The 21,844-nt window shown below is 29.4% G+C and overlaps 1 protein-coding gene across 4 annotated transcripts in view; it reads right to left on the bottom strand.

The window, feature by feature from the left end:
* Nucleotides 1–20,726, bottom strand: part of LOC142333931 (uncharacterized) — a 31,441-nt gene extending 10,715 nt beyond the window's left edge. The window contains exons 1-6 of one of the 4 annotated variants that reach the window (XM_075381554.1): nt 20,622–20,726; nt 10,238–10,366; nt 5,588–5,713; nt 4,114–4,242; nt 3,316–3,444; nt 1,175–1,300 (exon numbers count right to left, since the gene is read on the bottom strand). In XM_075381554.1, the coding sequence (XP_075237669.1) occupies nt 1,175–1,300; nt 3,316–3,444; nt 4,114–4,242; nt 5,588–5,713; nt 10,238–10,324 (597 nt within the window). In that variant the 5' untranslated portion in view covers nt 10,325–10,366; nt 20,622–20,726. The remainder of the gene's footprint in view (nt 1–1,174; nt 1,301–3,315; nt 3,445–4,113; nt 4,243–5,587; nt 5,714–10,237; nt 10,367–20,621) is intronic. The other 3 variants (XM_075381553.1, XM_075381555.1, XM_075381556.1) reach the window with 3 other exon arrangements.
* Nucleotides 20,727–21,844: the final 1,118 nt, after the last annotated feature.

The raw sequence follows: 21,844 nt of genomic DNA, 5'->3' as shown, positions 1-21,844 counted from the left end.
ACTAAAAATTTTTAGGAAATATTTTTTTTTTATTTCTTCTTAGTGTAAAAATTTCTAAAAGAAGGGGTAGCACAAAGATCAAAATCACATTCATAGCAATAATATTGCACAATTCCTTTCCTATGTATTTGTTATACAAACATCTTCTTGTTTTGTATAGGTTTTTCTGTATCTGGAAATATTATTACATAATGATCTGGAGGATCATCTTCTACAGAGGGCCTATGTTTTTTGGGAATGACTTTATGATAAATTTCAACAATCTACTTTCTGAATTAAAGAGCATTGTAGAACAATGCTCTTCAAAGTGAACAACATAACTCAATGCCAACTGGAATTACAATCATTCCATTTGTTGTTATTAGGGTTTATGTTTTCTAAATTTTAGTTTTTATTTATTTTTTGTTTTTTGTAATTTTGAATTGACTGATGATGCGTGGGATCCCGCATGATAAGTCGACTTTCATATTAGTTTTTTAGGTTTTAGTTACTGTGTTGGTGATTATTTTTTTATTGTTATTTGACACAGTGGTCAATATGTTGATGATTAATTAAAATAATAATATAATGAAAATTTTTGATAATGGTAATAATAATTAAAATTTAGGACTAATGACCATAGCAGTCTATGACTAAAGATATCAGTGGGACACCAATTTTCCAGATGTCCAACTAATTGGATTGCTTAAATCCAGACTAGGCAACTTAAAAAAAATCTAATACATTATCTGAAAAATTTAAACACTATTCAAATAAATCTTCCCTTCAATAGGAATTTTTTTTATAAATCTTAATTTTACTGGGTTTTTTAATTTATTTTTTTTCATTTCATTTAGCAAAAACATATGTATCTTGTGGCCTTTGTAAAACTATTTATAAATACAAACGTCTACATAATGTATTTTTTTAACCATATTGCTGAATTTCTTTTTTGTTAAATTGTAAATACAAGTATGTTCCAAATTTATTTTTAATTTTACTAAAATACATTCACTTCTTTTCATATATATATTTTTTTTTACTTAGTATTTTACTCATTAAATATAGAATGATATGTGCATTATATATGATAAACAACCTCTTTTAAATTAGCCTTTTCAATTATCCAGATTTGGCCTTGTAAGGTCCATCTGGATAATTGGTGTTATACTGTTGCAAAATCTAACACCCTTACCACTTCATTTTCAACTTGTAAATTTTCTGATTTAACAAAGTTGACTTCTTCAATTGCTAAAGGATCTTTTTCGATATCACCATCCACATCAAGCGGTTCCTCTTTCAGTTGTACAAAATCTATTTGCTGTAATAAAAAAACAATAATTTAATGCTACAAAGTAAATATGTTTATGATTTTTTGTATAATTTATAAAATACAAATAAATTGTATATAATTCGCTTACCATAGTTAAATTATTATTGGGAGACTTTAATATGCCAGGTTTTGCTAAATTTTATCAAAAAATGCTGCTACTCACCTCACCTAACAGATTTTTCTACAAATTGAAATCTTTTATAATTTGTTAAAACTCTTGCTTGCGGTAATTCTCCTGATTTTGTTTTTCTAATCTTACAACATTGCTGTTAATACTGCTTAAGATTAAATTTTTTATCATGATAAATATCATTTACCTTAGACATAATGTTACCTAAGATTTTGAATTCTAATCTTATACCTCACAAATTCTTACAAGATAAAAATATTAATTTTGTAACATTCAACATTTACTAAATGAGAGTTTGATAATAAATAATATTTATTTATTTTTTATATTGCCAAGTAATCTTGAGGTTTGGGCATGGAACATGAAAATTGAATTTTGCGGCATATCAAAAATGCCATGCTTGACTGGGATTTGATATTAATCACAGATGTAATGATCACAGATGATTTTCATCATTAAAAAAAAAACAAATTTTACACAAAAGGTAATCAATTTTGGACACCTAACAATGCCATTCTGAGACGCTGCCCGCATAGACAAACTGCCTGGAGGTAGAGGCCCTAGCTCCCTCGAAGGTAATATTCATTATTTCTTCGCCCCCAAGATGGGTGAAGTTGTGAATTAAAGATATTCATTATGTAAAAAATAGATTAATCCTTTTACTTATTATTATATTTCTGCCAATAATGCAAAGAAATAAGTTATGAATTTTTCTCGGTCAAAGGTGTACTTTAGTTACCATAGTTTCTGTTATTCTATCTTTTGTAATTTACTTTCTTTTTCAGGTTTCCGTAAAGCCTGAACATTATAATTATTACCTATCAGTATTATTCTCACAACAACCAAGAAGATAACATACATTGCAGGGTTCCAGAGGTGGAGCCCTCTGGATAGATGGGAATGGCAACCGAAGTGAACTCTGCGATTGTCCAGAGCACCAGTCCCCTTCGCAAATTAGGAATGGTGAGCAAAGCCATGGACTGCGGCCATGGGGTAGAGCTTGATGAGCCCCTAAGTTGGCTCTGGGATGACCTGAACCCCGAAGGGTCCAGGTTCTGGTTAGACAGCTAGTCTTTTGTAAGAAACCTAACATGTGCTTAATTCCTTGGGCAACCAAGTTACACGGTCATGGGGTTTTTATATAGAAATTAAAAACATTTTTAAATTGCTATTTTTGAATATACAGTTTTTAAACATTATAATACTGCACAAATATAAAACCCTCTATACTAATATCATATTTTTGACATTGCACTATTGATAACTGAAGGCAAGCGTTCACAATAAAAAACTGAAGTTATTAAAAACATTCTGCATCAGGTGATTCTGAGTATAATTACTTTAAAATTGCTGCATCAGCTCTGCAAGATGCTAACTTCAAATATCTTTTGTAATAATATGGTAAATATGTTAACTTTTACTAATGTAAATATAGAATTAAATTTTATTTTATTTTCATTTCATTAATAAAATTATAAGTCACAATTGTGTTTAATCTGTATCGAGTCAAGTTTTAATTACTAGCCTGATAAATATTTAAATATGACAAGTGAATACAATTAACAACTGATCACCCAAAGCTTATTAAAGCAAGCTTCAATAATAATAATAATAAAGCTGATAGAGAGCTCTATCAGCAAGTTAAAATATTTCAAACGATTTGAAACATTTCAAAATATATTTCAAACATCACTGAAATTTAAAAACAATCTTTTGCCCACACACATTAACCATTTATCATTCACACACAATTTAATAAGTCGGAATTAAAATCAATTTTTTTATAACAGCACATACTGAAATAGAAACACACACACAAAGTAATAAAATTAATCCCCATTTGTTATAATATCCAATAATTATAAATACTTACATGACCCGGATAAAATTCAATTTCTTCTTCTGTCTTCACAGTGTGTAAATCATTTATTTCAAGTTCATTGGTTTTCATGTTAAGATTAAGCTGTGGTGAAACTTTATAATTTAATGAGATCTCAGATTCCTTTAAAAATAAAATAAAGAAAAGATCTTACAAAAACGTGAAAACTAATTATTATTATTTTTTTATTCTGACTAGAACTTAATAATAAATACCCTAACATAATTATATCACATCATCATAAAATAAATTATTAATAGACAAACGAATGATAAGAAAAAAAAAGACGTGATTAAAATCTCTACTTATTGTTTATATAAAACACATGAAATAATCTTAAGAAAAATATTTAAACGTAAAATATCACAAAATAATTCACAATTCAGAGGGCACTATTGCAGATTGAAGAAACACTATTCATAATGTCTGAAAACATTATGAGCATATATTTAATTACACGTTGAACCGAATGAAGATAAATTGTGCTTTTTTTATAATTAGTATTATTTAAAAATTCATCGAGGAATATTGTTTTTTAAAAAAGAATTTTTAATTGCATTTTAAATAAACTGGTGTGAAGAGTTTTTAAATGATTCAGCAATTCAAAAGCACAATAAGGCATTTCTTGTAAGCTGAAGTGTTGAAGTTACCTACCCAGTAAACATAGAACGATATGTGTAGAATATATAATAAACCTCTTTTACATTATTCTTTTCAATTATCCAGATTTGGCCTTGTAAGGTCCATCTGTATAATTGGAGTTTTACTGTACATAAAATCTAACACTCTTACCACTTCATTTTCAACTTGTAAATTTTCTGATTTAACTATGTTGGTCTCTTCGATTGCTAAGGGATCTTTCTCGATATCGTCGTTCATAATGTCAAGCGGTTCCTCTTTCAATTGTATAAAATTTATCTGCTGTAATAAAAAAAGTAAAACGTAGTAAAAAGTAAAAATGTTTATATTTTTGTATAATTTACAAAATAAAAATAAATTGTATCTCTTATTCTATACCACACACATAAATACTCAGCCACAATTAAATTATTACTATTACTATTAGGAGACTTTAATATGGCATGTTTTGCTAAATGTTATCAAAAAAATGCTGCTACTCTCCTTACAGATTGTTCTACAAATTGCAGTCTTTTACAATCAAATAGTTGTTAGAACACTGCGGTAATTCTCATGATTTTGATTTTCTAATCTTATGACATTGGTGTTAATACTGCTTATGGTGCATTTTTTGTTGTGATAACTATCATTTACCTTACTTACACATAATGTTACCTAAGATTTTGAATTCTAATCTTATATTTCATAAATTCTTACCAGATATAAAAATATTAATTTTGTAACATTCAACATTTATTAAACGAGAGTTTCGGTGAAGTTGTGAATTAAAAGATATTCATTACAGAAAAAATAGGTTAATCCTTTTACTTTATTATTATTTTTCTGCCACCACTGCAAAGAAATAAGTTATGAATTTTTCATGGTCAAAGGTGTGTGTAATTTAGTTACCGTAATTCCTGTTATTCTATCTTTTGTAATTTAGTTTCTCCTTCAGGTTTCTGTAAAGCCTGAACACTACAACTATTACTTATCGCTATTATTCTCACAACCATGAGGATAACGTACAGTGCAAGGGTCCAGGAAGTGGAGTCCTCTGGATAGATAGGAATGGCAACTGAAGTGAACTCTGTGGTTGTCCAAGGCACTAGGAAAACATTCTGCATCAGGTGATTCTGAGTATGATTACTTTAACATTGCTGCATCAGCTCTGCAGGGTGCTAACTTCAAATATCGTTTGTAATAATATGGTAAATATGTTAACTTTTCCTAATGTAAATATGTAATTAAAATTTATTTTATTTTCATTTCATTAATAAGATTACATCTCACAACCGTGATTTATCTGTATCGGGTCACTAACCTGACAAATATGCAAATATGACAAGTGAATACAATTAAAAACCCATTACCCAGAAATTATTAAAATTTGAGAACTCGATCAAGTTAAAATACACACATTTTAGATATCATTGAAGTTAAAAACAACACATTTGCCCTCACACATTAACCATTTATCATTCACACACAACTTAACATGTCGGTATTAATTAAACAGAATTTAAAAAAATTATAACAGAACACACTGAAATAGCGAAATAAATATATAAAACACACACACACACACAGAGAGAGAGAGAGAGAGAGAAAAACCATGTTTGTTACAATATCCATAATTATAAATGCTTACATGACATGGATATAATTCCATCTCTTCTTCTGTCTTCACAGTGTGTAAATCATTTATTTCAAGTTCATTGGTTTTCATGTTAAGATTAAGCTGTGGTGAAACATCATTTAATGAGATCTCAGATTCCTTTAAAAGTAAGACAAAAAAAGAAAAAACTATACAAAAACATGAAAACTGCATAAAATAAATTATTAATAGACAAACGAATTATAAGAAAAAAAAAAGACGGGATTAAAGTCTATATAAATTATTTATATAAAACGTATGAAATAATATTAAGGAAAATATCTGAACATAAAAATCACAAAAATATAATACACAATTCTGAGGGTGCTTCTGAAAATTATTTTGAGCACATATTTAAATACATGTTGATCAGAATGGAGATAAATTGTGTTTTTTTTATAATTAGTATTATTTAAAAATTCATAAACAGAGAAATATTGTTTCCATAAAAGTGAATATTTAATTGTATTTTAAATAAACTGGTGGGAAGAGTTTTTAAATGATTCAGCATACTAAGCACTTTCTTGTAAGCTGTAGTATTGTGTCAAGTTATGCGAACCATCTAAACTGAACCAGACGACAATACTGTTTTCGTATAACTTGACACAATACTTGAGCTTACATGAAAGGGCCTTATGAACTGCTGAATAATCAGAAAAATCTTTCCACAAATGTATTCAAAATAAAATTAAAAATTCTTTTACAAAAAAAACATTCCTCTCTTGATGAATTTTTAAATAACAATACTGTTGTCCGATTCAGTTTAGATGGATATTATTTTTTAAGAATAAGTGATAATTGTTTTTAGTAAAGATTGCACATTCATAAATGTAAACACAAGAATAGACTAAGATATTTAATTTTTTTGAATATAGATCTACACAGTTCACTTATAAACAGCAAATAATAATGTGACAGCCCAGTTTTCTATCTTAAATACTCAATCGGACTTTGAGGGAGCGCCATGATTTGATGTTAACTTTATACAGGAATGTAGACATAATAAACATTTTCTACAAAGTGCATACTTCTTATTGACTGTAAAAAAAAATCAATCTTTACATGTCGGCAAACAGGTCAAGAATAAATGAAAATGATGTTAAATGTTTTATTGTTCTAGTCATCGTTTCATGCCGATCTCCGTGGCTGAGTTAACATCTAAGACTTTCATCAGGAGGTCTTCGGTTCAAATCCTGATAATGCACGTCATTTTCCGCATGCTACAAAATTCATTATCATCCATCAGTAAATGTAAGCGGGCGTAAACCTGCGGCTACTGTAGAAATAAAGATTAATAAATAGTATGTCAATACAACGCCGTCAAATATTTTTGTATTTTGCATAATTTTTTGACTTAAACTGTGCATAAAATATGAACATTTTTTCAATATAACTAATATAAACCATAATTTTTGAAATTTTCCTTATATTATTACTACATTATAAAGTAAACTCTACAAAAAATCTTATAGTGATATTTAATCAGCTGTTTAAAAAACTAATAACAACATACAGGAAATTAATGAAACTGAAAAATTCAAATACCCAGGGGTATTGAAGTCAACATCTCTGAAAAAGTAGCCATTAGGTCCAAAATCAGTAAAATGGCTAGCCTATCGATTAACTAGGAACACCCGCAGTAAAAAATTAATATCACTAAATGCTAATATGTCACTACTGTAAAGTGCTTTGATTGGAAACGCGATATCCAACTGAACATATGACATTTGACAACAGACTTCTAATCGACAAAAAAATGAATACTAAAAAAAAGGTTATTCAGCCTGTCAAAGACAGAAAAGAAGACACAATAATGAAGTTTACATGAAAATGGAGAAAATATCAGATTTTATCAGGAAAAAAAATCGCCTTTTATGGTCATCTACAAAGAATGAACCCTAACAGGCTATTTATACACTTTAAAAATTAATAACAACTGAAACAGAGAAACTGAAAGACATAGAAGAAATGAAACTAACACATGAAGCCATCAAAGAACATTTACTATGAGAAAGAACTGCATAATATTTCAGGTTTCTAAGAGAAAAAAAACCATAGAAGAAATATTTCTAACCTGGACAGATGAAAAAAGTAAAATACTAGAAAATAATAGAGATATGGAAGAAAAAGAAACTGAAAAAGGGAAATAACATGTACATAAAAGTAATTTGATTAAACCACAATTCAACCAAACATAAAATCGTGTAAACTTATGACACCAAATATTGATATTAATAGTCAGTTATTTACCCTACCCCTTAATGGTTTTTGAAGAAATAACTTTTTGCTGAAAAGTGCCACGACAAAATAATTCGTAATTGTGAATTGACCAGTTTTATTCCTGTTCGTTGATGGGTTACTCGAACATGTGCGAGTCTAGTTCTATTTTTATTTTAATTTAATGCTGAAGCAATAGCATATTGTTTCTCTATTCTATATGTCTTGTTTCTAGATCCAAGAACTGGATCTAGAAAAATTTTATCTAAAAGTGTCAAACTTCTATCGCATCCATTTTTCTGATGATAATACTAATCCATTAAAAAAAATAAATAAAACCGATTATTGACTACCTTGTTAACAGATTCAGAGAAGTATACACACCAGAAAAAAATTTAGCAACTGATGAAAGTTAACTGGAAAGGAAGGCTTAACTTCATTCAGTTTATTAGAATAAAAAGGGCATTAAGACAAGACGTAAGTAATTTCAGTATGAAACTGGTTATATACAAGGGTTATTTTTTTTTCAAGGTCCGATCGGTCACGAAATTAAAACCACAGTGAAAATAAAAAATTTTTTATTTGTAACAAGTACTTAGATACTTTCGCTATTTCTCTACATAGTTGCCACTCTGATTTAGACATTTGTCATAGCGTGGTACCAACTTTCCAATACCTTCGTCATTAAACAGAGCCACCTGTGTTTTCAGCCATGTCTCTACACTGGTCTGCAGCTCGATGTCTGTGCCAAAATGTTGTCCGAAGTTGTCTCCTAGCCAGTGAAACACTGGCTAGTGTTTTCACGAAGACAACTTCGTGAAAAAGCCACAATTCAGAATAAGCGGAGAGGAATGTTGTCATCAGGCATTGTCTTTCTCCATGACAAAGTTCGGCCGCACACTGCAGCTGTAACAAAGAAGCTCCTGCAGCATTTTCGTTGGGAAGTGTTTGATCACCCACCGTACAGCCCGGACTTGGCTCCATCCGATTTTTACACACATGAAACGCACAGACAATTTTTGCCACAGACATCGACTGCAGACCAGCGTAGAAACATGGCTGAAAACACAGGTTCTATGACAAGGGTATTGGAAAGTTGGTACCACGCTACGATAAAAGTAGCTATGTAAATACTTTTTACAAATAAAATTTTTTTTATTTTCACTGTGGTTTTAATTTCGTGACTGATCGAACCTTGAAAAAAAATAACCCTCATATATATCTTGAAAGTTTATGTAGGTACAGACACAAAATTGTAAAACCCCTAATCATGGCTACACCACTAAGCATTGTCATGAGTCTTTTAGAAACTAGTAATCTGTTAAAAGAATGGTTACTGTATTTGCATTTATAATTATTATTGCCCCTAAGCTTACTCTGGGTTTGAGTGAGCGAAATATTGACTTATGGGTAATTCAGCAAATACAAGTGTAATATTCAAACAAAAAATAAAATAAAAATGAAATTCATGCAGTATGTGGTAAGGTAGAAAAAATGATGTTGGAAGTAGTAAGATACAAAAGATGTCTTTTGTTTAACTAAACAAAAATTAGACTGCAGTTTGTTAAACTAGTGAACAATAAAGCTACCCCACCATGGTCCAATGAGATGAGGATGATATGTATGACATATAAATAATGTGAAGTCTTGTACACTCAGGGGAACCATTCCTGAGACGTATGCTTAACTGAACCCCAACCACCGAAGTATATCGGTATCCTCGGTTTAGTTATGAAATTTGTATAAAAGCAACTAATTTTTACTAGGATTTGAATCTGAGAACCTTTGACATTGAAAATCAGCAGTTAAACCACTGATTTATCATAAGTTAACCACTAGACCAGCCTGGTGGGCTAAATATATGAGTTGAAAAGTGAACTGTATGTATGCAATCCAAAATTTACATATTAGATAATTATAATGAAAAGATAATACAGTGGGACGCCAATTTTCCAGATGTCCAACTAACTGGACTGCTTGAATCCAGACTACGCAAGTTAAAAAAAGCTAGTACATTATTTGAAAAATTTAAACTATTCAAACAAATCTTTGCTTCAATAGGAATTTTTTTTATCAATCTTTATTATACTGGGGTTTTTAACTGCCTGTTTTGCAATTTGTTTGTATATAATAATTTCATTTATTTATCATAATTATAAAAGCAAATTTCTACAAACTGTATTTTTTGTACCACATTACTACATCTCATTTTTCTTACATTGTACATATGTTCCAAATTTCTTCTTAATTTCACTGAAATGCATTTACTTTTTTTCAATTTTAATTTTGTCCTTAGTGTTACGCACTAAATATAGAATGATATGTGCAGTATATATGATAAACCTCTTTTAAATTATCCAGATTTGGTTTTGTAAGGTCCATCTGGATAATTAGTGTTCCACTGTATACAAAATCTAATGCTCTTACCACATTATTTTCAACTTGTAAATTTTCTGATTTAACTAAGTTCGTCTGTTCAATTGCTAAAGAATCTTTTTCGATATCACCATTCATAATGTCAAGTGGTTCTTCTTTCAGTTGTACAAAATATACTTGCTGTAATAAAAAACAATAATTTAATGTTACAAAGTAAATATGTTTATGATTTTTTTGTATAATTTATAAAATAAATTGTAACTCTAATTCTTTTACCACATACATTAACAGTGCAGCCACAGTCAAATTATTATTATTAGGTGACTAATGAACCAGGTTTTATATGGTAAAACCTAGAAAATGTTTTACACCAAATTTTATCATCCAAATTTAAATATTAACATTGCTGCTACTCACCTTACAGATTTTTCAACAAATTGCAATATTTTCAACCAAATAATTTGTTAAACTGTTGCAATAATTCTCCTGATTCAGTTTTTTCTAATCTTACAAATATTAATGTTAATATTATTTACGGTGAAATTTTTCAGTGATAAATATAATTTATTTTTAGAGGTAATGTTACCTAAGATTAATTATAATCTTATATCTAATAAATACATACCAGATTATAAATATATACATTTTGTAAGATTCAACATTTTATGAATGAGAGTTTGATTCTAAATTTTATTTATTTATTTTTTATGTCGCCATGTAAGCTTGAAACTTTTATCTGGAATGTGGAAATGCAATTTTATAGCATAAGAAAAATACCATGTCTGATCGAAATCTGATAATGATCATGATATAGAAATTTTTGCAGAGGAATTAAACTATGTATTACAGTGGTCACATATGGCGCTTGTGTTATTGCATCTCAGTTGCAAAAACAAAAACCACACAGTAAAAATGAAGGTATTATCAGAAACTGCAATTATTTTTGTGCTAACTGGATTCAGCCGATTTTACTTACAATCATTTGTTTGAAAATTAGTGGCATGAAAAGTGGATGTTTTGCAATTTTTTTTAAGAATGTCAACTTTGAATTGCTATAAAATTAAAATCAATAGAGATAAAAATTTTCTTTGGAAGTATATAAAACGATTGTTTCTCAATAATTGTAATTAAGATTTAGCCCAAAACTACTACTATTTAAGCATACAGGTCGTTTAAGTAAAAACATCATATTTTGGTTAACATTAAATGTAAAAAAAAGAAATCTCCATTAATATCAGGCATTAATTTTGTAAAATTTTTATTTGTAGAGTTGTATTAATTTGCATTTTATGGTGAGGATCATAATAACAGATTTAAAATTGTGGCAATATATGAAGAATGAAGAAACAGTTTCAGTGAGCAGGTACAATCTCAATATTGATTACAGTATATTGATATTATGTCATTGTCTATTAGTATAAATTAATTGCAATGCCAATCTTCAGTCTGATGAGTTCATTAAGCCCTTAGTCACTAGTCATTATAGCAACAAACAGGTTACACGCTCAACTACTAGTTGCGGCTGTACTTTTGAATGATCTTTTTATACCTTTCTGATTTCCAATAAAAGCTTGATATTACATACTTTATTTTCAAAAGTTTGTCATCTTATTCAAATTGTTTCAACGATAAGTTTTTTCCCCATAAAATATTCATTGAAACTAAAGATAGGCTGTCCCATAAATAAACACTCTGCAGGCTTAAATAATACTAGTTTTGGGCTAAATCTTAATTAAAATTATTCAGAGACAAATCGTTTAATCTACCTCCAAATGTAGAAAATTTTTATCTAGACCGGTTTTGATTTTATAGCAATTTAAAGCTGACCTTAAAAAAAAATGCAAAAATTTTTTTTAATTTGTTAATAAAAATGACAACAATATATCTTACCCATCTTGTATGCTTTTTTAAATGAATATGCTAATAAAGGTGCTGAAATTGTATAACTTTTTCGCTAAAAAATTTGGGAGTGTCTATAGTAACAATGATTTTTCTGCTTCTCATGCCCCTAATTTTCAAACAAATATTGCAATTATTAATAACAAGAAGTTTCATAATCTTCAAAACCAACATAAAACTACTTATTATTAAGAATTATTTAAGAACAAAGTTTATGTAATACACGCTTAGTCATAAAGATTTATTATTAAATTTTACTGTTAAAGTTGAGGAATCTTTTTCTGATGATTCCAAACATTTTTTAATAAAAACATTTGCTAATAAAAATGACAACAGTAGATCTTATCCATCTTGTATGCTTTTTTAAATGAGTATGCTAATAAGGGCGCTATAATTGTAGAACTTTTTTGCTAAAAAATTTGGGAATGTCTATACTAACAATGATTTTTCCTTAACTAAAATTACATTAACTGTAATGATCGCTGCAGTTAAACATTATTTTAACTGATAATGATGTTGAAGAGACCATTTGACATAATTATAACTCTTTGGCCCAGAATATATTCATCCTCTTTTAGTGAAGAAATGCTCTTATGTAATCCTTTTTGTACAGTTTTTAACTAAGCTCTTCAATCATTCTTTAAACACTCTTCTTTTTCTTAGTGTTCGAAAAATTTGTTACATACACCCATTATTTAAAAATTGTGACATTCAGATATCAATAATTATTGCCATCAGCAAATGCAAGTTTTTCGCCAAGCTCTTAGATAAGTTAATTTGTATGAAAATCACACTGCATAAAGAAATTTATATAGTTCTTGAACAACATGTTTTTTTTTTGGAAGGTAAATCTACGCAAACAAACTTGTATGTATATATGGAATATACTGTTGATACACTAAATGGTGAGATAATTATCTTGATGCAATTTATATCGATTTTCGTTGTGCGTTTGGTACAGTTAATACCAAATTACTTATTAAAAAACTTGCTGTGTGTGGATTTAATAAATAGTTGTCTTGGATACATTAATTTCGTTCAAACAGAATTCCCTACGCTAAAATTGATAATTTTATCTCTAAGCCTATTTATGTTAGATGTGAAGTAAGACAAGGAATGCGGATTTGGGTTCTCCAATTTTCATAGTATTTATAAATGACATTAGTTTATTCATATGCTATTCACTTTTTTTTATTTTTTGCAGATGATATGAAATTGTCTAAGCCTATTACAAATCTAATTGATATTCAATTACTTCCAATCGACTTGAACTTTGTGCAAAATATGATGCGTTTAGTTTTTAAATGGTATTTCTTCTTATTTAAAAAAGTTGATTTCATATTCAATTTGGAAGGTTTGTAAATATTGATATAATTGTGCAACTGAATAATATAAAATAATACTGCAATACAAAACATATCTCCTATTAAAGACTTAGCTATATGTTTTGACAGTAAGTTATCTTTCAATGAATAACTTGTTATACTGTATCTACGTCACTAAAGTTGGTAAATTTTATTAAGATTCTGTTCAAATTTTAGAAATATTAACTGTACAGAATTTTAGGTCGTGCATTTATATAGTACTAAATTATGGCTCTGTTGTCTGATGACCTTTTGCTGATTTGCAATTAAAATTACTAGAAATACCACATAGAATCTTTCTTAGATATGCTGCCTATAAAAATCTGTGAATCTGTGGACATTACCAATCATAACTTTATTCATAATTTAAATTTGTTAAAAATAACAAGAATTGAATCATCTCTGATAAGGAAATTGCTACTAAAATTTTTGGTAGTTATTTTTACTATTCTAATTTATTGCAGCTTTTTGATTTACATATATTAATAACTAGATCGCTTAGGCAAAATTTTCAATATTTCCATGGTTCAATTGTTTCTCATAGATTACCTATTACTAGGCTACCCTTACTATGTAAGGTACACTTAATAGCATCAAACGCTATTTTAACTTATGAATCATAATTTAGTTAGGTACTTATGTTTTGTTTTTTTTTTTAATATGATTTTGTATTCATGGGTTTAATGCCCATGTTTAAAAGTTTGTTTTAATTAAATAAATAAATACAGTTTAAAATTTACACTTCACAAAATTTAAAAGCTTACTAAATACCAATCACCCAGCCTTTGCTTTAGGGTAAAAATAGAAAATTAGGCCATAACAACAAAGACAATTGCAAAATTCTAGCAAGTACTTTGAAAAATTATTAAACTACCAAGAACCCAACGTAAGATTTCAATCCCAAAATCTAGTAACTTGAAATGAAAAATCCAAACAACATAATTAAATAAAAATAGACAAAATCAGCCAGAAATTAAATAACAAGGTAACATGTGATACTTGACTGCAGCAAAATTACAGAAAGAATTGTGAAAACAACAAAGAAAAAACTGAAGGCCTTGCTAGAAGAGATATGGAAAACTGGAAAAAATCCCACAAGATTGGAAAAATGCATTTAATATATCTACTACTACACAAATAAGATGAAACAAAAGTAAATTACGACAAAGGGATTTCCCCCTTACCTTTGACAAACAAAATCCTTTCAAAATAGATTTGAATTATTCAGACTTAACAACTGGGAGAATATGAAGGATTCAGAAAAGTAAGATCACGTGCAGAAAAATGACAAGGCATAAAAACTAAGTAACTCTTTATAGATTTCAAAAAGGCATATAACTCAATCTATAGCTTTGTTATTTAACATTCTAGAAGAATTTGGTGTGACCCCAGAACAATTAACATTACCAAACCAGTCTCTTCCAAACAGAAAATCAGAAGTAAAATTCATATGAGAAATGTAAGAAGAATAAGAAATTAAAACAGAAGTAAGTCAAGGGAGTGGTTTAGCATCAATTGTTTTTATCTGTGTCCTAGAGAAAGCAATAAAAGAATGGGAAAAGAAGGTGAAAAGGTTGGAACACACCAATAAAAAAAATTGGTTCTGACACGGAAAGGAACTGAAATTAACTGCTTAGCCTTTGCTGACAATATTACAATTTTTTTGGAGAACCTCGAAAAGACAGTAGAACAGGTAAACCGCCTGAAATAATTTGCAGGGTAAATAAGGCTAAAGATTTCTTTAAAAAAGGTAAAATTACCAACCAAGATTCCCCCAAGTAAAAATAAAATATGGAAAAATCAATAACAAATTTAAATATATGGCAGAAATAATCCAAATTAATTATTTAGATAAATAAACCAAACACGAACTAGAAAAATAAAATTTGCCAACCAACTAACAAATTTATTTTCAACAAAAAGAACATCTCAGTAGATGCCAAAATCAGGCGCTAAAATACAGTAATGAAACCAGAGGATTTGCATCAGATGCATCTGCTGTTTGAAATCAAAAATAAATTCAATAGAAAAATACAAAGTAAAAACTAGAAAGATTCTAAAACCAGTAATAATACAACAAAATGGATGCAAATTAAGAAGTAATAAAGGCATTTACAACAAAAGAAAATTTAATTTAAAACCAAAAAAATGTCAATTCCATCAGAAAAATTACAGTCAAATCTTTTTTCAATCTCATAAAACAGATTTACAACCACATTTACAGAAAAAAAATGTAAATCAATAGATTTCAGTGGTTGTAAATGAAATGAAAATATCTTAAGCAGATGGTATATTATAGAACAATATTTAGAAAACCAGCACAGATTTCAAAGAAAAGTAGAAAAAAGTAAAAAAAACGGTACTTACGTATTAACTCCACCACAGATACAGCTTTGGGTTATGTTGACTTCGTGTACTGACAAATCGTACGTATATCAAAACTAAATATAACCTACGCTCGCTAACCTCTTATAATTAACATTTAATAAGCATAATATATACAACATTATGATTATTAATAATATAACCTTAATGTTATAGCACCGAAATCCAATTAATGATAATCCACCGAAATCCGATAACTACTTTGTTTTTAAATAAAGCTGTAGCCGCGGTGGCGTTAATACGTAAGTACCGAAGATAGCGAGTGTAGGTTATATTGAAACGATTTGTCAGTACACGAAGTCAACACCACCTAAAACTGTAGTTGCGATGGCGTTAATACGTAAGTACCAAAAAAACATTTGGTCAGCAAAATTTGGCAAAAATAAAGCAAAAGAATGAAGAACTGTTGAAAAACCAGGAAAGAAAATACACAGAAGAAAGAGAAATAAATGAAAAATATTGCTTCATTTCCAAAGCTGACCAAATATACAAAAAAAAAAATTTACATGCTCATGTGATTGTTTCAGTTATGTGATGTGGTAAAGAAAAGTATATCATTTTTGCTACATTATCCTATTCAATCTCTAATTTAATATTTTTAATAAGAGGCAGAGCTTCATAAAAGTAATACAGGCCCATTCAACAAAAAAATTAAAATAAATATCCATAATAAAAAAAAATGAAAGTATAAAAATACTGTTGAGTCTTTCACACCTCTCACAAAAAGCTTTCTTATAATTCCTTAATGATTGTTCTTTATTTATGTTTTGTGATTGCTTGAATGAGTTTATATTTGATATTATGCAAGCAAGTTTTCCCAGTGGAAAAGATAAGAACACAAGAACAGGAAAATAATATGAACTCATGACTCCATATTATGTGACTCACATTAAATCTCTATGTGAGGCCATGTGAATAACCCTTGGTTCACTGATTCTTTGAATCGTAGCAATGTATTTGATTTTTATTTTTTTAATTCCTTGTAAAAGTAAAGGAAGAATTGTGATTGCAAAAAATTTCGGTTTTCAGATTTCAATGGAAATATCCATTTTTACTAGTTTCGGCATGCCATCTGTACATACGTATGTGTACACATGTGTCTCACATAACTCAAAAACGTTTAGCCATAGAATGTTGAAATTTTGGATTTAGGACTGTTGTAACATCTAGTTGTGCACTCCCCTTTTGATTGCAATCGACTGGATCACCTGTCCAAAAAAAGCTCAAAATCCAAAAAAAATAAGATTTTGGACTTTCTTTACTGCAGTAATAAGCCCTCATTGAGAGCTTTTCAACAATATATCATAAGAATGGTACTTATTGTCATTGGTTCAAGAGTTATAGCCAAATAACATTTTAATTAATTAAATATCTGGGCCTTACAAGGAGAAGGCACATCAGTTTGAATCAGACTTCATCTCAGACTTTTTTTTTTAAATTTAAATACATTGCTTTATTAATAATTATTAACCTCTGATTGTAAAGAAAAAGTTACAATAAATAATAATTCAATAGCAATAAAAAAAAAAATGAATCAGTTGTTAGTGAAATAGAATTTTATGTACTTTCAAAAATGTGTATATGTAATTTAACAGGCATACAAGTGTAATTTAATGTGTAATTTAATAGTCATGCGGTGCCCCCATCAGATATGGTGAGATATCTGATTATTTAATATTAATTGAAAATTATAATTTAAATCGTATCATCTTTATTTATGCATTTGTTAGAGTCTACTTGATAATAGATATTGCTATAAAATTTAGCAACCTTCTCCTGTTTCGTTTTTGTTGATGGGTACATCATAATAATTTTTCAAAAATCATAGTATTAGATACATATAGAACTTATATTTATTTAAAGAGTAATAAGAAGAGAAAAGAATTATTCTTTCTCTAAACAAATTTTTTTAGGGTGGCTAGTTGCATCACTGCCCACGAAGTATGGTTGAAATTAAAAGAAATCTGACATTCCTCTTGCCATGTACAATGAACTTCAAATGAAATGACACTCTTAGGCAAAACAATATGTGTGCAGAGCTTTTACAAATATTGCCTCAAGAATTTTACCCCATTTACATCACATGGCATGACTTGCCAACAGAAAATAAGACATGGTCTAAACTGCAGGAACAACTTTTAAATTATGAACTGAGATTAAAAGGCCATGAAACATCTTTAACTCAAGGTCGATTCTCAACCCAGGAAGCATACTTCTAGATCTAATTCTAGAAAGGAAGTCATGCTAAGGCTAATCACAATGACAAGAAATATTTTTCTTGTGAAAAATTAGGCCACCTCTCTAAAAACTTTTAAGTGGGGACTTATTTGTGGCAAATATAAGTTAAAGGGCCATAAATCAAATGAATGACCATCTAATAACAAACACTGTGCTGCAGTTGAATCAGGCTTGGAAAAACTAATGGAAGTGTTAACATTTTACGATGGTATCTTATACTCCACAACAATCCGGAGTAACTGAGAGAGAAAACATAATAGTTTGTGAGGTGGCAAGATTGTGGTTCCATTCCGCACTCCACTTACGGGTGAAGTATGAAGCAGTCCTTTCTGCTACATATACATTAAATAGAACAGCACCGACGAAAGGAAAGGCCTCTGTTAAATTGTTTCTAAAAAGGGAAGTGAATACCAATCACAGAAATGTTGGAACTGAATGTTTTGCTAGGATTCTGGACAACAAAAGAAGAAAATTTGATACAAAATTATTAAAGGTTGGATATCCAGACTGCGGTTATAAAGTTTATTTTCCAGACAAGTAAAAGGTTGTCTGCAGGGATCTTAAATTCAGACTGGAAACATTACAAGAATTTAAAATTCATAATTTTTCTTACATACTAAGTAAAGACTTTACTGATATACCAGAAGCTAGAAGATGAGTTGATTCCTTTAGAGAAATCAACAGATGAAAATTTTATTCCTCATCCATCAGCAACAGATAACAAGTACAGATACCATTTAATTAACCAGGTATCAGGAGGAGGAATAGTTTTTTCTTCTCCATCTAACATTTTCAAACTATCAAGAGGGTACAGAGAGCGACAGAGCTTCTGAATGGAAGAAAGTGAAAAATAAATTCTCAGCAAAATCAAATGCGACAGCTAGAGAAACCTCAAGATTGTGGAGTGGTGGATAAACAATGGGTATGTAATGTCAAGACAGATTTGAATGCATCATAAAGTATAAAGCAAGACTAGCTGCTAAGTGCTATAGTCAACATCCAGAGATTATTTTGACAATTTCAGCCCTGTTTCCCACTTAGACAGTCAGGAAAAATTTTAGCTTGCTCATGATGTGAAGACTGCTTTCCTCAACGGACAACTAAACACAAATGGGTACTTACGTATTAACGCCAACACAAAATGGGTATAAATTATTAAAAAGTTTATATACTCTTAAACAAGTTTATAAGTGTTTGTATAAATGCTTAACACATTTCTTATAGCAGTGTGATCAAGAAGGTAGATCTTTGCATGAACCACAGTAAAGAAATTGTGGTGTTTTTTATGTTGATGATTTATTACAGGTTCTTCCTCAACGATCATGAGCCTAATCACAAAGTTAAATTCTTGATTTGAATTAAAATCAGATGAAGTGTAAAATTATCTTGGGATAAATATTACTAACAGGCAAATTTATAGAGATGGACCAGCCAAAGACTGGCTTTTGTAGCATTATGGGTTTAGCAACTGTAAACCTTAATCTTTCCAAATGAGAACCCAGAAACTCTCCTCTAATTTCCAATGGTGAACATTACACAATTGAGGCATAAGTGATGCCGATTATATTGGTGACAGTCATTCGAAGACTGACTAATGAAACTCTCCTTAAATACTGTGGTAGATTAGTCGTGAGAAAAAGTAAACTGCAGAAATTTCTATGGAAGCTGCATATGTTGCTACAACAGAGGCAAACAAATAGTTGGTTTGGCTTGACATATGATTAAAGGAAGTTGGTACACCTGATGTCACTTAAAAGCCAACTCTCTTAACAGATAATCAGAGTGCCATTTAACTTAAAAATAAACCAATGTTTCACAATAAATCAAAACTAGATGCCATTACGTGAGGAAGGTGGTGAAAGCAACGAAGCATTCAATCTCAAAAACAGGCAACAGATACATTTGCAAAAGGTCTATCATCTGCTTAAAGGAATAAAAACACTCTTGCCTATGAAAATCCAATATAGACTTCTGAGAGCTTGAATAAGGTTAAGGAGTACAATATTTTTGTACAATGTTAATGTATTATTTGTTTCACAAACTATTTATAATTATTATTTTTGTGAGATGTTAATTTCAGAGATTTTTTAATAGAATCGATAGTTTGCGTGATTATTAAGATGGTATATATGTACTTAATTGTGAAGATTGGTTTCTTCCTTTGTTCAGTCACAATAGTTATTTGTAACCTATCTCCGTTTATTTTTGCGAGTTTTTACATGACACTAATAAAACGACTGACACTTGCTAGGAATTATCATATCATTTAACTGATCTGTTTTCCACTAATTGTAACATAATTGAAAGCTTCAAAAGTCTATTACAAAACTGTCAACTATCAATTGTTCTTTTTCATTAGTATCAGAAAATAAATATAATTTTAAATAAATAGAAAGAAAATTACTAATTAAAAACCGACATATGAATTTTTTAACATGTTTAAATAAACGATTTTACAACGAACTCAAATGAATTTACGTCACCTGTTAAAGCCCACAATATCATCAATACAAAAAACTGAAACTTAAATATGATATAAAATTACTTACTTACTCAGATAAACAAAAATGAACACCAACAAATTAATATTGAAATTAGACCTGTCCTTAACAACGGTTTCACATTAATCACACACTTGGCATCGTTGATCAATGATGACGCCAACAAATGCAGTTGTAAACTTCAGTACATACGATATATCGTCATAACTTCAATATATGTATATATATCGATATATCGTTAAAAAATATTATTACATATGATATTGCTCTACAGATTAATTACATAATTTTTAATTCACGGAACAGCTAAACTGGTTTAAAATAAAAATAAAAAAATTACTGAGAAATTCATAAAATTCTTAGAAGTGATAGTTATTTATAAAAAAATTAATAATAAGCCGGAATTTAATAATGATAATTCTTTTGTTAAACATAAAAGTTTACACAACGTAAACTTAAAGTTTACGTCACACAAAATTGTAGTAGTTACACATAAAAATTCAAATAAAATTTTCGTTAATAAATTAAACAACCCGTAATCATTTTTAATTACTTTATATATGTTTTATATGTTTGCCCATGACGGTCGGAGATGATATTAATTTGAAAATACATACTTCTGTAACAACAAACTGAAATATATATTCAAATATATATATATTTTAAAAACATACTTTTAATATTTTATAAGAAATTAGTTGTCTAGCAGGAGTTCACCACTAAACCATCTCTCTCTTTTCCTGATCTTTCTTTTTTCTGTTAAGTCTCCGGAACCATCGTAAGATATTACTTCAGAGAATAATTGAAGATGATATGTATGAATGTAAATGAAGCGTAGTCTCGTATAGTCTCAGGTCGAGCATTCCTGAGATGTGTGGTTAATTGAAACCCAAACGTCAAATAGCACTGGTGAACACGATCTGGTATTCAAATCCGTATAAAAGTAACTACTTTTACTAGGATTTGAACCTTAGAACTCTCGACTTGGAAATCAGCTGATTTGCGATGACTAGTTAACCACTAGCCCATCCGGATTCTTTTTTTGGTCTAACCTAACCTAACTGATGCAGATGGACGCCCACTAATCCAACAGGCTTTTTTTTTTAAGAGGTGGAGGAACCCCATTTACGGGTGCCTGAGCAGTGTCGGGCTCGCTAACAGGTTCCGCAAGACGTTATTAAATGCGTATGTGTTTCTGCGCACTACTAACTAAACCTCCACCCCTGGCTAACCACCCTTCCTGATACAGCTGGTGTGCATTATTTCTGGAA

The sequence above is a fragment of the Lycorma delicatula genome, chromosome 13 (assembly GCF_047948215.1).
Source record: "Lycorma delicatula isolate Av1 chromosome 13, ASM4794821v1, whole genome shotgun sequence".
Classification (NCBI taxonomy): Eukaryota; Metazoa; Arthropoda; class Insecta; order Hemiptera; family Fulgoridae; genus Lycorma; species Lycorma delicatula.
Note: the sequence above shows the minus strand (reverse complement) of the source record. Positions and strands in the feature narration are given on the sequence as shown.